Here is a 15,117-nt window from a genome sequence, read left to right as displayed (position 1 = left end):
GTGGGCCCGTACTTAATTTTTCCCGGCGAGAAACCCCGTCCTTTTTTGGCATTAACTCTCGACCTGTTTCCAAACGCGCAACGTCACAACCTGCTCGACCTTTATCTGTTCTCGAGTAAAACCCTCGTCAGTCGTCTCTCTCGCGTCTCTCTCGCCTGCTAACATTACAGCGGTCAAAATCTCGCAGGTAATCGACCTTGTTTTGTATTTTCCGGAGATCTCTTTCCATGAACCCTAGTTTCTTGAATTTTAATCATCTTTTTTTTTTCTCTTGATCCCGTTTTTGGATATTTGATGATGAGTTATCTTTCTCTTGAAAATCTCGTTCTCTAGTTCGTGAATTAAGGCTTCTTTTTTTGCCTTTGGGGGAATCTAACAAAGCAAGCTAAAAAGTTCGGGGATTTGATTTCATTTGGTTATTATTGGATCATACTTTGCAAAAAGCTATTTTATCTGTTATTCCAATTATCGGAGTTTAAGACATGTGGTACAATGGTAGTTAATTCCGATTCTAGGGTTTTGGAGGTATATGTGTATGTTTTTTTAAATTTTATCTGATCTTATTTTGTTGAGATTTAGCTGCTATGTGTTTTATTTTATTTTAGTTTCTCTAGTTAAAATAAATTGGGGAATTCTTATAGTACAATGCGCTCGGATGCACGTCGTAATTGGAATTTGGGTTCCAAACACACGCATAGATAGGGTGCCAATTTGGTTTTGTCTTGTGGGTTTCTTTAATTCTAGGTTTGAGAGTAGTTTTTTTACATCCATTCTGTTTCATATTTTTAGGTAAAAGTAACAGTAACCTTATTGCTTTTATTGTACTCTTTCTATGATACAATCTTCTTTCCATTCTCCTATTTTTGTTGGATGACTGTTATTCTTTTATTACCTGCTGTAACATTATCTTGATGGTTGGTATCTGGTTTTTACAAAACAAAAAGAAATGAAAGAAAAAGAAGAAATTATATGGTGCCTGACCGTCAAGTCCCGTGAAGGCAGTACTATAAAAGTACTGCCCTTGATATTTGATCCAACAGCAGCCTCTTGAAAAAAAGGGCTGTTGTTGGATCAAATATCAAGGACGATCACGCCCTCACGGAACTTGACGGCCGGGTACAATATAAAAACTCATGAAAAAAAAAGTTCTCATTCTTTTTTTTTTTTTTGAAATGGGTTTCTCATTCTTTTTGTCCGTACTCTTTTGTAGTTAATAAAAGATTATTTGTTTAGAGACAAGGTGGAAATGGGTATTAAGCTGCAAGCTTTAAAGAATCTCGATGCATTTCCTCGTGCCGAAGAGCATTTACTGCAGAAGACTCAGTCAGGAGCAGTTGGTATGCACTTTTTTATGTTGTTCATTATAATGATATTTTGAAATCAACGTATGTATGCAAAGTTAAGTCGTGGGAGATCCCTTTACGTTTCCGCGATTATAATCTGATTGTTGTGGTGGAGAAATCTGCACGTAATCGATCTTTTGGATAACTTGAAAACTTCTTGGTAAATTTTCAGGACTTTTTTTTCTTCAAAAATTTAAACTCAGTTCTGCATGCCACTTACTGCTTTTGAGTTAGAGCTGTTTCTGATGCAAGAAGTGCCCATTATCAGTAATTACAGGAGCAGAACATTGGCCATCTTGAGTTGGATATCATTTGCTTTTGGTTTGATGTTAAAATTTTGCACCCTAATTTGACTGGAGATAAAATGGACAGTGTGGTTGTGATCATAGCAGCGGCAATTCCTTCTAAAACTTGGGAAATACCACTTTTTCTTTTGGTCATTATGTTATGTTGTTAAAAACGGACCAAAGGCTTCTAACTGTGTCACCAAATGCAATACAGTTTCTTTCTCATCCTTTAGTAAGAAATGGTGCTATATTTGTTTACTTCTGTCCTCACTCCTGCAAGGAATCCATGTGTTGCTTTCTGTTGAAAATGGCCCTCTATTGCACCACCGTCCTACAAAACGTCACTTTGCGGACCAAATCAATGGCCTCTTTACAACTGCAACCTTGTACGGTATATGCTGTTGGAAACAAAAACACTCTGCACGGGGATTGTACATCATAGGCAGCACCATCACTGAACCATGATTAAAGTTAGCCACCAACCTAATTGAATGAGATTCATCTGTCCCTGCTTTCTGGCTCAGATAATCAAGATAGCCTTAAAAACTCCAATGACATTCAAAGAAATTCCTCGCTTCCTTAATATCCTCACCATCTAGCTTTGACACACCAAACTGCTGATGTAGCCATATCTCGTATTCATTTTATGTGTAAAATCCAAATACGTGGCATATCCAAGCCGTACCTAGTTAAGATTTCTAGCTGGTCATTAAGATCAGGTCACTTGTCCTTTTCAAAATCTCTAAACGCCAAGAGTCCTTCCCCTGACCTTGCCTCATCAGTTACATCTGCTGTAACTTTGAAGTTTAACTTGTGACAAAAACAATGCAAGGGAAAACCACACCCTATCCCTATGCACTAGGCTCATGGTGGAACCCAAGAAACACTAATGGCCAACTTCCTGGCAGATCTGAACTAGGTTGGCATACTGCATTCTTCAAACTTCACAGAGAATGGATTGACTCTAGGGTGTTCCAAAACATTTGTCCTCGACTACGCTTTTGCTTCTGGGACTACTGTTAAAGATTCCCCACCTCTACTTTCTAGTTTTTCATTTTCCAGTTCCCAGAAGTAAAATCCGACCAAATATGTGTAGCTTTGTCACATCCTTCTTTCTCTGCATGTATCCGTGAAGGAGACTTCATAATGCTCATAGGTCATGACTATCAAAATATGGTGATCTGATAGTGTAGTCAATTCTTATTGCATCTCTGATATCATGTAGGTACATGATCTGATTGTATGTGATTTGAACTGACTGTTTCTCAAGTAGTATGTTTAAAATCTTTGTATTGATGTCTAAAACATTTATTGAGTGATTTGCACACACAACATACATAAGGAGCGACCGCACGCACCCACAAAGCATAGTAGCATACTAACTTGTTATGATAAATTGTTTCTGACCATTTTAGCACATTTTAGCAACATGACTGTAGCTTATTCCTTGTTCTTTTATTTCTGCTTGTGCAGTTTCCATCATCGGTCTGGTCATAATGGCTGCCTTGTTCATGCATGAGCTGAAGTACTATCTTACAACATATACTGTACATCAGGTTGGTATCAAATTATCTTATTTTTTTGAATGATTAGTATCAAATTATCTTATCGCATGAGCTGAAGTACTATCTTACAACTTATACTGTACATCAGGTTAGTATCAAATTATCTTATTTTTTTGAATGATTAGTATAAAAAATTATCTTATCTCCATTTATATTACCCCTCATTTGCCATACTTCCTCTCATTTAGTTATTTACAAATAATTGTCTTATGAGTACTCTCTCTCTCTCTTTCTCTCTTGCTACTTAAACTGCTTCATACTGCATACTTCCGTAGAGTTTCAGTAGTAAGCAAGTGTGATTGTCTGGGTTCTCTTACCGTGTCTTGCATTTTTCATGGGCAGATGTCTGTAGATTTGAAGCGCGGAGAAACTCTTCCAATTCATATAAATATGACATTCCCTTCTCTACCTTGCGAGGGTTTGCTCTCTGCCTTTTGCGAGTTCAAGTGGACTTTCGACAGTCATTTCTTTTAATGATCATCTTGTGTATTCACCTGTACTATGTCCTTTCATTTGTTGTAAATACATTTCACATTGTAGCGTTATGCTTGCTTTGCAGTTGTCAGTGTGGATGCCATTGATATGTCAGGCAAACATGAGGTGGACCTGGATACAAGCATATGGAAAGTAAGAACATTTTTTTTTGAATGGTAGAAAAGTAAGAACAGTTTATTTCTCCTTCTAGAGCTCTCTGCAGTTTGAAGTTTGAACTTATTACAGTCTTCCATCTTCTATTTTCCTGCCCCCTTATCATCGTCATCTTTATTCCATTTGTAATGTTAAATTGGTAATGGTAAACTTAGGAAGTTGTTTGTCTTTGAAATCTTTGCACATGAACTGGTGTAGTAGTCACTGTGAGTGGAACGTACTGCTGTATGTTCTGAGCAAGGCTATTTCTTGTAAGCTATACTGTTTGAATGATTTCTTTGTCAACGATCAATTGTAACTTGACCTACAATATTCCTGAGTCCCGTTTTTGACTGAAAACTAAGGTATATGATAATGAATATTACATCTGAGCTCAATTGTATAGCCAAATAGGAACATGATATGAAACACCGATAAACACTGCGTTAAACTAAAATGAAACCTAACTTTCTAACGTGACAAGCTTTTGAGCCACCCCTTAGTAAGCTCCTTCCAACCATTTTTTTCCGGAAAGTCTCTTCTTTTGAACCAGCCCTATTATTAAGGATGGATGACCTACAACTGCTCGAAGATAACTATGTGTAATGAAGCTCTTAGTATGGGCGTAAGGCTCATTGGATTGGTCTACCAGTCGCTATTGAAGACTAGTATTTTCCTACCCTTAGATTCATCCTATCCGGTGAGAAGAGGCAACTCGTGCCAAATTGATGGAGTAAAAAGAGGTAGGGGTAAACCGAAAACAACTTGGGTAGAAACGGTGAGGAAAGACTTGATAGCTAGGAACATAACAGAGAACATGACCTTGGATAGGATAGAATGGAAGAAAATGATCAACGTAGAAGAACCCAACTAGAACTAGGATTAGAGCTGGGTAGATTCCTTTTACCTCTTCATGAATTTTTTCTAAAGGATTCATTTAGCCGACCCCAACTAGTTTGGGACAAAGGCTTTGTTGAGTTGAGTTGAGTTGAGTAGATTCATCCTATCTCTTTTGCCATAAGAATACAATAGTCGCACCGATGCCATAAGAATACAATAGTCACACCGATGGTATAATTATTGAGAAAACATCAATATATTTTGACAAATTTCTCCAAATGTTCACAAAGATTTTTTGTGGCACATCCTGTGGGCCTAGTATGTAATAGTGAGTAGTGCCAACATTTTCTTGGCATAATACATGTTCTTGCTTCTAGAATATTTTAATGGAAGGGTCCAGCATTTTGATTAAGACTACATAAGCGAGGTCTACTTTGGTTGTGACATTATGTTTACTAACTTATGGAATTCAAATTAAGCTCAAGAGGACATTTTGCTCTATTTTAGCACTTCAAAGACAAATTTTGGTTGATTGATAACACCAAATTTGCTGTGTTTTGACATTGAAGGACTTAGATTTGGTTAAGGATATTAAGAAGATCTGTCCTAGAACAAATTTTGGCTGGTAAACCAGAGAGCCATTTCTGTTAAGTTCGATAGAACCAATTACTCTCTTCAGGAGTTTCACTTCCGAAATTTTGTTCAAGGCAAAGGATTGTTAGGCATGATTGACGGAACTGTGGTCTAGCCTACTTCGGAAAAGGAATTTGTGCAATGGAAGATGAGTAACGCTCATGCTAGTTCTTGGATATTAAATTCTTTCCAGCCCTCCATTGCTTTAACTCTCTGTCCATGTAAGATTTCTCGGGAGATGTGGATATACCTCAAGAAGATCTATCAACATGCCAATCAGGCACGCCTTTTTAGAGTGGAATATTACGTATCACAGTATTCTCAAGGAAGTAAGGATATTCAGTAATGACCTTGTAAACTGAACAGGATATGCTGTTCGTTCAACATCTTTCTGGTAGTGCCACTAAAGATATTTTAGTACTATAGGAACCGGGCCATGTTATGCAATTCATAATGCATTTACGATCTGAATTTGACGATTGTTGATAGGGACTCACTACATAATTGGAAAAGAAAACAAGATTCTAAAAGAAAGCAATCATCCCAGGGGAAGAAAGCAAAGCTACTCCCCTCTATAACTATAAAAAGCCTATATGATCTTTGTAACTTCACCCAACCTTCACCCAGATAGAAATCTCATGATTAGGGTAGACTCATCGCACAACGTAGTCTGGTTCCTATGGATAGCCTCACTAATCATTATGGATTTGATAGAAATTTCATAATTGCATAGGAAGCAAACACTATTTAAAAACTCATTGACTCAACTTGGAAGTCACTTGAGTCGAGCATTCCGCTTTTTGTCCTACAGAGTCAATAAAAACTCCTTTTACTCTCCCAAGTTATGACTGCGTCAACCGTGTTCTTGGCCGCGTTCACGCTGAGTCGACAAGGATTTTCCTTGGCCGCATTCCGCATCACATCCGCATTTTTAAACACTGAGCAAACATGCTATTTGGATTAGATAGAAACTTTATGGTCTTGGCGGCTAGAGAACATCAATTCAATGAAATAGCCTGTTGCTAATCTTTAGGAAGCAAAGCAGCAGCTATATATTTTTCACCACATCATGTTTAAGTGGATAACCCCTCTCAATCCCATTACCCTCTCAATACCTAATGGTTTTGCTATAAATGCAGTGAGAAGCTGGCTATTAGCTAATCACCTCTACCATTTAACTGTAGTGTAGTGCACATTTAATGCTGGTTACCAGTTCTACAAATGTTGAACCACTGACCTCTCTTTTTCCTGAAATATACCCTCAAAATGTGTATGCTTGTCTAGTGTAGGGTCTGTAGAATTTATACTTAAACGAGCTTAACACTTTATGAATCACCGTATACTTTCTTTCTATTTCTTTTTATCAACAGTCATCTCAATTTTTTTTTTCTAATGTTCCCAGGACTCTACACGATTAAGCAGAATCTGTGGATGTTCCAGTGTTTTGTTTTGTTTGCCTAATTTCTGTTAAAATGTTATGGTTTATTTATTTTTATCACATCCTTTGATTTGCCTGATTTATTATGTTCTCGATGACTGGAGACTTGTTTCTATGAACATCAACTACCAACAATTCAATGCTGATAATTGTTTCAACTTGAAGATTTAGTTGTTATGCTAATCAGTTGGGGTTGTCCCTGCAGCTTCGCTTGAATAAAGATGGTTACATTATTGGTACTGAATACTTGTCTGATCTTGTTGAGAAGGGGCATACAACTCACACGCATGGTAATGTCTCACATTAAATGTTTATCATCCAATTAAGAAAATGTTTTGGTTAGGAATATCTAGCACTTCTTGTTATAAAGGCACTGAATATCATCTCTAGCTCTTCTTGTTCTAAATGCACTGAATATCATCTTCAGTTCACTCACGCTGTTCCCTTGTCGGATAAAAAAGTCCATATGAAAATTTTCTTGTGAATATTGCTACAATTGTTCTCCAGCAATTATTTCTTAATTCAGGACTGCATATTTAGTATTACAAAATGGTTCTGTACGCTGGCATCCCACAGTGAACTAGTAATGTGCGACTGTGCGTATTTGCTTGGATTCGAGTATCATTAATTCCCAAGGCATTTTTTTTAGTTTATTAATAACCATATTTATTTAAAAACAAAGGAAGAAAAAAAACCGGTATGCCCTAAATGGTAGGAATTACAAGAGAGAAAAGTTTCCAAATCAATGATGATACTATGACTTCCTTCGTTAGCATTAGTGTCCAGTTCTTCATTGGCTTCCCAATGAATGCAAAGGAATTAGACATGTTATGAGCCACATAAGTCTAGCAGTTTTCAATTGGATCTGCTGGCCTCTATATGTCTATTACTCGCATCTAATGATATTGAGGGAACCACCTTCAAGATTGATCGTCTCAAAACAAAATGAGCTGTGCACCCAATTATCTTGAAGGGCAAGCATCTCCGTCTTATTTGAATCTCCGACTTTGATGGGGACATGGGGCCTGAGAAGGCCATTCTCAAACACCCATATCCTGGGAATTTTGGCTTTAAAGATTCTTCCATACCTGACCCTCGTGTTACTATATCCTGAGATCTTGGGGTTTAGGCGATTTGTCTGTTTGGATCGTCTACATACTTGATAACCATATGCGGATGGGTCTAACTTAAAGTAACAGTTTTATTTGGTACCCTCATTCTTTGAGATAAGGGTGACGAAGGTGACATAATAAAGTCCCTCGTTAAGCAAGCTCTATCTTTGAACTCTTCCGATACATACTAATCTCCCCTAACAATGTCCCAATAGTGATGGGAAAGTGCTAAAGAGGAATCATCTAACCAAGGTGGCTAGTCACTGGTCCTCCAAGTGCAAAATGTCTCTCCTAAATTAAGTCATCTCATGATTCTCATCAATAGATTTACACAGGCTTTTGTGACATTGATTTTTCTATTTCTTAGGTGTTGCTGTTATCTTGAATGGTTAGTTGTGTATTTTTCTTTTGAAATTTTTTCTTTCTTGTTAGTTTATGTTTTTTTCCTTTCTAGACTTTAATGTTTCTGTTTTTCTATAGCTCTATACAAAGGCCAATAATTGGATATTTCATGCCTATGCATTTATTGTTAAAATCCATTTATGTCATATTGATTAGATGATGATAAAGATCACCATGAGGACTCATCCCACAAAATTCATGAGCATGGTTTTGGGCAAGATGCTGAAAAAATGATTAAGGATGTGAGGCAAGCATTGGCAAATGGTGAAGGGTGTCAGGTATGTAATAAAACACATTACAATGTTTGCTTCGTAAATCCTTTTGCAATAGCAAGTCAAAACAAACTTTTTTATTATGACATGTTATATTACATAAATTGAACTTTTTTGAATATTTAATATTCCATATTAACCAACTAAATTATTAATTATTACAGGTTTATGGGGTTTTAGATGTCCAAAGGGTTGCTGGGAACTTTCATATTTCAGTTCACGGTTTAAATATTTTTGTTGCACAACAGGTTAGTTCTTCTGACATCTCTGCCAGATAATATATTTCCTTGCAGTTTCTAGAAAGATGCCAAGTGGGTGGAGCTGGCATCCTTTAGGTTAGCCCCTTAATGACCATTATGCCAGTCGCATATTTGAAGAAGTCTGCTATTCTATTATTTATATGTTGATTCTTTTGATTTGCAAGCAACAATTCTGATAATCTATGTATTGTGGATACTTCATCTTTTTAAGGATAACCAGATGCAATTATCTAAAATAATTCAGGGGGCAACCTTGATTACATTTTCATTGTCACCTAGTACTCTTTGTATAATATTATTATAAATACAAAGTGTTTCATTGCAGTTAGATATATTACGATCTTACATTCGTATTGAAATTTTAGTTGTTTTGTTATTATAATATAACAGCATGGGTGTTTTTTTTTTTTTTGGATGGTAATAACAGCATGAGTGTTATCTACATTTCTGATTTTCCAAGGGTCATATTCTCGCATGACACCAGCATCTGTCACTAGGACAGTACATATTTGAACATGATATTGAAGCTTAAATGTGCGGGGTGTTCTGCACGCACACAAGCATATTTCTACCTCGTTTCTATGAATGCAAAATCATGATTAATGACATAATTTTCTTCGAGATGCGAACCCATAAAAAGTTAAAGAGAAATTTGGAAATTTATTAATGGTCCGATGCAACTTATCACCTTGTTTGACGTCTTCTTTGATAATGGAGGTACTCTAGACTAGTGTACATAAACTGGGTCTGGGAAACTACCTTCCTATTTTCTTTCTTCTTTTTTTCCCTTGGTAAAAATAATGGAAGTTTCGTTGATACATCTTTTTCCTTTTCCTTTTTCAGATTTTTGAGGGAGCAACTCATGTGAATGTAAGTCATGTGATTCATGATTTATCATTTGGCCCAAAGTACCCAGGAATTCATAACCCACTTGATGGAACTACACGGATTCTACATGATACAAGTGGAACATTCAAATATTACATCAAGGTTTGGACTTTCATACATTGAATCTATACTTGTGAGCTTAAAGGGCTTTTTATGCTTTCTCCAAGGCATTTTAGAATATAACATGTTCTGCAGACATATGCTTATAAACAAACTGTCTTTTATGGGTAGAATTATACAAACTATACTCAAAGTCAAACAAACATCCTAGGAATTCTTTTCAACTACTGGATTACTCTTGTTCTTAACTTGAGATAATTCACCCTGGTTTTAGTACGACGAGTGTTAAAAAATTTCTTTGGCAAGGCAAAGATATATGAGACCGATTGGAACCGTATCGGTTGTCCTTATATGCCAAAAACACTGGCTGCCAGCCGGTTGTGACAGCAATGGAACGTCCATATGGGGCATGACCCATTTTCTGACAGGAATTAACCTTTATGGAAATGACCAAACTTGGTTTTTCTTAGATTGCCTCCTCTTAAACATGACAAAAGCACAATTTCAACTTGCCTCTTGTCTTACAGTAACATTTCTGTCAGTGTTTTTCAAAGGACCACGAATGCCAAGTTCTAGCCCACCGTAGGTTACATTTATCCAGTGTATATTATGATGGTGATAGTCTTTGCTTTCTTGGTATTATTATGTTTCTAACCTTCTTTTTCATTGTGATATAGATTGTTCCAACAGAATACAGATATCTCTCAAAAGAAGTTGTGCCAACAAATCAATTTTCAGTCACTGAATATTTTGTTCTTATGCACGAAGGCGATAGGACATGGCCAGGTTTATGGCAACTTGACCTCCACAGAATTCAATTTTCCTTTTTCATTCTTTGTGTTTAGCATCACCCGTCTTCTTTTCCTATGTTGCAGCTGTTTACTTCTTGTATGATCTTTCGCCTATAACTGTGACAATTAAAGAAGAACGCCGGAGTTTTTTGCACTTTATCACTCGGCTTTGTGCAGTACTTGGCGGTACATTTGCTCTTACAGGTCTGTATTCTGTCTCTCTGCATAGTTTGATAGTTAATGATGCCTTAATATGATTACTGATCTTACCTTCAGAATGTATGCAAGATAGCACCTCATAATCACATGTTCTGCTTTTTGAATGACTCATCCTCATCTATTCTTTTGTTGTACTCAGCAATTCCATCCAGTACTTTTATTTTCTATAACAAGTACTTTTCCCAGGAACTCTTTCTCATGTGTCATTTTTTATTTTCATGTAATATGATGACTATTTTTCTCTGATTTCTTCATCCATTTGTGGATATTATGAATGATTATTTTCTATATAAGTTTTAATGATTGATGAAGAGTTTACTGAGTTCTAGTATGATAAGAGTGCTCTCCAAAGGTAGTTGGTTTCTAACCTATCCATTACAACTTTTAGCCAAATAAGGTGGTTTTGTTTACATCCTGTGGGATCCCCTGTTGGACATCTTTTGATAAGTTAGCCAGTTCTTTGATTTTATTCTTAGTCTGTTCCCCTGATTCTTTTATTCAGCCTCCCAATTGAGAGCCGCTGACTTTGGGACACAAGCAGATGAAGTTCCTTGGAATGGTTCTTAAATAACAAGGAATGGTTATCATCATCCCTACAAGATATCTGGTACATGGTACAGATATGGCTGGTACAGTTTGGAAAAAACCAAAAATTTAATGTACAGGAGTGGCTATTCATTTGTGCTAGAACAGGATATGTGGGCGTTTTTTATTTTGCAAATGGGTAAATGCGTGCTCATGTTTTCCCCAGAAAATCCATTAACTGAGGTTTCCTTGCCAAACATATAGATTCGTTTTCAAAATATTTGCTTAACTAAGAGTTTTCTCTTGTGGGAGAATCTATTAGTGCAATGCAGTTACTGGTACTCAATCCATAGTCTGGCGCAATCTTTGGAAGAATATCAGCAACATGTATTTGGTCCAGCCTTCATCTCATCAATTGTTTGTTTGTTTTCTTTCTTTCTTTCTTTCTTTTTTTTATTTTTATATGAGGGGGGTGGGATACCCTGGGCTCTATATCACCGGTGTTTTTTTTTTGAAAGGTAGCCAAAAATTTTATTGCGAAAAAGCGGTCCGAGCTGGCCAAATACAAAAGATACCAGACTCCTACTAAGAATGAGCTACACAATTACAATTAGAAGAAGTCATGGAGGGGGAGAACCAAACAAAGCCTCCTTACAAACTCCTTCTCTAGCAAGATTATCCACCATCTTGTTTGCAAAACGCCACACATGATGAAACGAGATAGAGGAAGATGACATCCAATCTTGCATCTCATCAATCAGCCTACCAGATCGCCAAGGGTGCTTCTGGGAACCACTTAGCCACCGGATCATTCGAGGAGTGCCCTTCTACGACTACATTACTTAATCGGTCTCTAGCCAACAACTTTAGGCCTTGGTGCACTGCGCGCAACCTCACCTTCCGATGCATCTGCCTCCCCTATGGGACCCGCAAAGGCCCATAACACCTCCCCTAGCTAGGGGTGCAACTTGGGTCGGGTTGGCATCAACCCTACCCCGACCCGGTTGCCCAAGCCCTCAACCCGAACCCGAACTCAACGCGGGTTGAGAAAACTCAACCCAAACCTGACCCGACCCGAACTCAACCCAACCCGACTTTTTCCCAGGTTGAGCTCGCCCAAGTTGCACCCCTACCCCTAGCTCATTTCTAAGAACTCCACCGATCCCAGCCGGTCTAGGATTTCCCAGGCTAGAGCCATCAAAATTAAACTTTAAAAAACCAGGACCGGGGGGAGCCCACTCTTGTACAATCTTTTGCTTATTCGCCACACTGCCACACACTTCTCTACACCCTCCCCAAAGATCATAGGCGGGTACAAACTTAAAGCAAGGAAGAGGTTTAACCCAAGAAATCGCCAGGGCTATTACCTTGATGAAAAAGTAAGGCAGGGGGCTTTGAAAACCACTTTAAAACTCGAGCATTTCTTTCTTTCTAGAGAACCCAAATTGGAGCTAAGAATGACACATTCCAAAGGATTTTTCCTTTTTCCTCCATGGGACAAGCGACCAGCCCTGTAAAAGGTCAATGAGTTTTTCTAGAAAAACCTATAACATGCCAAATATTCTAAGAAGCCTGCTCAATACCTCTCTTGCAACCTTGCAATGCATTAGTAAATGCTCCACTGTTTCTCCTGCCTCAATGCATAAGGAACAATGATCCACTATGAGCATCTTTCTTTTGCGGAAAAAATCTACCGTTTGAATCCTTTATCTTAAAGCTGCCCAGCCAAATGTGCAGACCCTAAGCGGAGCCTGGATTGTCCACACCCTTATCACCTTGGAAGATACAGGACAAACCACTAAATTTTGGTTGTAAGACTTAACTGAAAAATTGCCATTTGTTCTAGATCCAAACCCTTTTATCTTCCCCCTCATTCTTAATGTATCAATCCTCAAGAATTTCCAAAAGCCCATCGATGGAAGCTAACTCCCTATCAAAGAAATTTCTCCTGAATTGCTACTTCCATATCACTGTTTTTTCCCCTCTTCCATATGATCTATCTCGAAACGATCCTTATTCGTTGCAATCACATACAAGTCCGGAAAAATTTCTTTTAGAATCTGATCTGTACACCACTGATCTAACCAAAATCGAGTTCTATCCCTTGCATAGACTCTATATCTAATCCTTGATGCAAACAAATTGTAGAAACTCATATATCTCTCCAGAATGATGTTTCTGGGCATCTTAATTTGTCCTTCGACACCCAATGCCCAAGCAGAGCTCCATATTTTCCTGCAATAACTTTTGCCCACAGGTGTGTCTCTTCCTTCCCAAATCTCCAGAGCCGTTTCCCTAGAAGAGCTATATTCATTTCCTTAATTCTTCTAATGCCAAGGCCGCCGGTTTCAAAGGCCTTCAAGACTTTTTCCCATTTTACCAACGCAATTCCTCGCTTTTCATTGGAGCCTCCCCAAAGGAAGTGCCTTTGTATTTTTCCCCAGTTCTATTAACCACTCATTGGGCATTTGAATAACGACATTTGATAGATGGGAATAGTGGCAGGGGCTGCTTTAATAAGAGTGATTCTACCTCCCCTGGAGACTAAATTCCTTTTCCGTGTGTCCAATCTTCTTTCCACCCTCTCGATGATATGGCCCCAACTTACCTTATTAGCTCTACCCACCCCAAGAGGAAGTCCACGGTAAGAAGTTGGGAGAGTAGCGATCTTGCAACCCATAATAAATGCCAATCCTTTTTAAATCTGTACCCTGCAAGTTTCAATAAAAAAATGTATATAGCAATAGTCCGCATTCAAATGGACGTGATCCACCAATCGGGTGGCTAGGATTGCCTAGCGGAAATTCTTTGGACATGCCAATTCTGTAATGAAGTGGGTGGTCTAAACCATTGAAAGATGTTACCCGGCCTCATAGCTGCTTGCCTGAACAAAATGGCATTTGCATGATCTGAGCATGGTATAACTCCTATGATTTTATTGCCTTTTGATTCATAACACACTATTTGTCAACAGGAATGCTGGATCGTTGGATGTACAGGCTTCTTGAGACATTTACTAAGTCGACTGCTCGAAGCTTCCTTCAGTGAGTAGGGATTCTGTGATTGCATTGAATAGTGAAAGACGTGCGAGACACATCCGATTCTTCGATTTGCCAGAAACAGTGCCATTCATCCAACTTTCAGCAGCAAGTTCACATGTTAATGCCAGGGCAACAACACAATGCTGTTCAGAAACTAGTGAAGAATTTTCCCACCTGCTCGTAATTCAGTGTTATTGATTTGGAACGGGTTTTGGTTATAGTTGTTCTCCGTCATCTGTAAAATTACAGGTACCCAATCAATCTCAAGTGGTTTGAATGGTTTCATATGAGTTATAACACTTGATTTGATCCAGATTTAAATTAAGTTAAAAATGGAGTTTTTTAACTATGCTGTGTATAATGGGCACAACCCTCTCTGAAAATTGTCCAATTTATAGTATCTATTTCATATTTGGTTGTCAAATTGCCTGTATTTGAAAAAAATCAGTTTTCAAACTTGTAATCCATTTAAATTTTAATACAACTTATCATCACCAGATTGTCTTTCCATTTGAAATGTGTGGCCTTATTTCTATTGACTATGAGGACTGATATCCAGACTACCATATTTTGATATTCGCACCAGTCACTTTGGTTTGCATTTTCCTGATAGAATGTTGATAGCAACTTGAGTATTGTAATAGCCCTGAAAATTCTTCAATTTGTTCGGAAAAGAAAGGATTTACAAGAAAAAGATCTTTGATTACGATTAAAGGAACAATCTCAAGTAGGCCAAGACCCAGTTTCTGATCATTTCTTGGTGAACATAATCTGCCATAATCTCTTTCCTTTCAATTAAGCCCTTGTTTGTTTC

At 37.7% G+C, this 15,117-nt stretch overlaps 1 protein-coding gene across 2 annotated transcripts; it reads left to right on the top strand.

The window, feature by feature from the left end:
- On the top strand, positions 1 to 14,649 carry LOC143884289 (Endoplasmic reticulum vesicle transporter protein). 2 transcript variants are annotated; one of them, XM_077387767.1, is made up of 12 exons: positions 1 to 187; positions 1,234 to 1,337; positions 3,104 to 3,186; positions 3,538 to 3,613; positions 3,755 to 3,822; positions 6,939 to 7,023; positions 8,404 to 8,525; positions 8,684 to 8,767; positions 9,623 to 9,769; positions 10,405 to 10,513; positions 10,603 to 10,722; positions 14,237 to 14,649. In XM_077387767.1, exons 2-12 carry the CDS (start codon positions 1,247 to 1,249, stop codon positions 14,308 to 14,310), a joined length of 1,059 nt encoding a protein of 352 aa, XP_077243882.1. In that variant the 5' UTR covers positions 1 to 187; positions 1,234 to 1,246; the 3' UTR covers positions 14,311 to 14,649. The 2 variants fall into 2 exon arrangements, with proteins under 2 accessions (XP_077243882.1, XP_077243881.1); XM_077387766.1 differs by having other exon boundaries at positions 2 to 187; positions 1,211 to 1,337.
- The last annotated feature ends 468 nt before the right edge of the window (positions 14,650 to 15,117 follow it).

Source organism: Tasmannia lanceolata, unplaced genomic scaffold (genome assembly GCF_043159265.1).
Source record: "Tasmannia lanceolata isolate RefF3 unplaced genomic scaffold, GAP_Taslan_0.1 ptg000008l, whole genome shotgun sequence".
NCBI lineage: Eukaryota > Viridiplantae > Streptophyta > Magnoliopsida > Canellales > Winteraceae > Tasmannia > Tasmannia lanceolata.
Note: the sequence above shows the minus strand (reverse complement) of the source record. Positions and strands in the feature narration are given on the sequence as shown.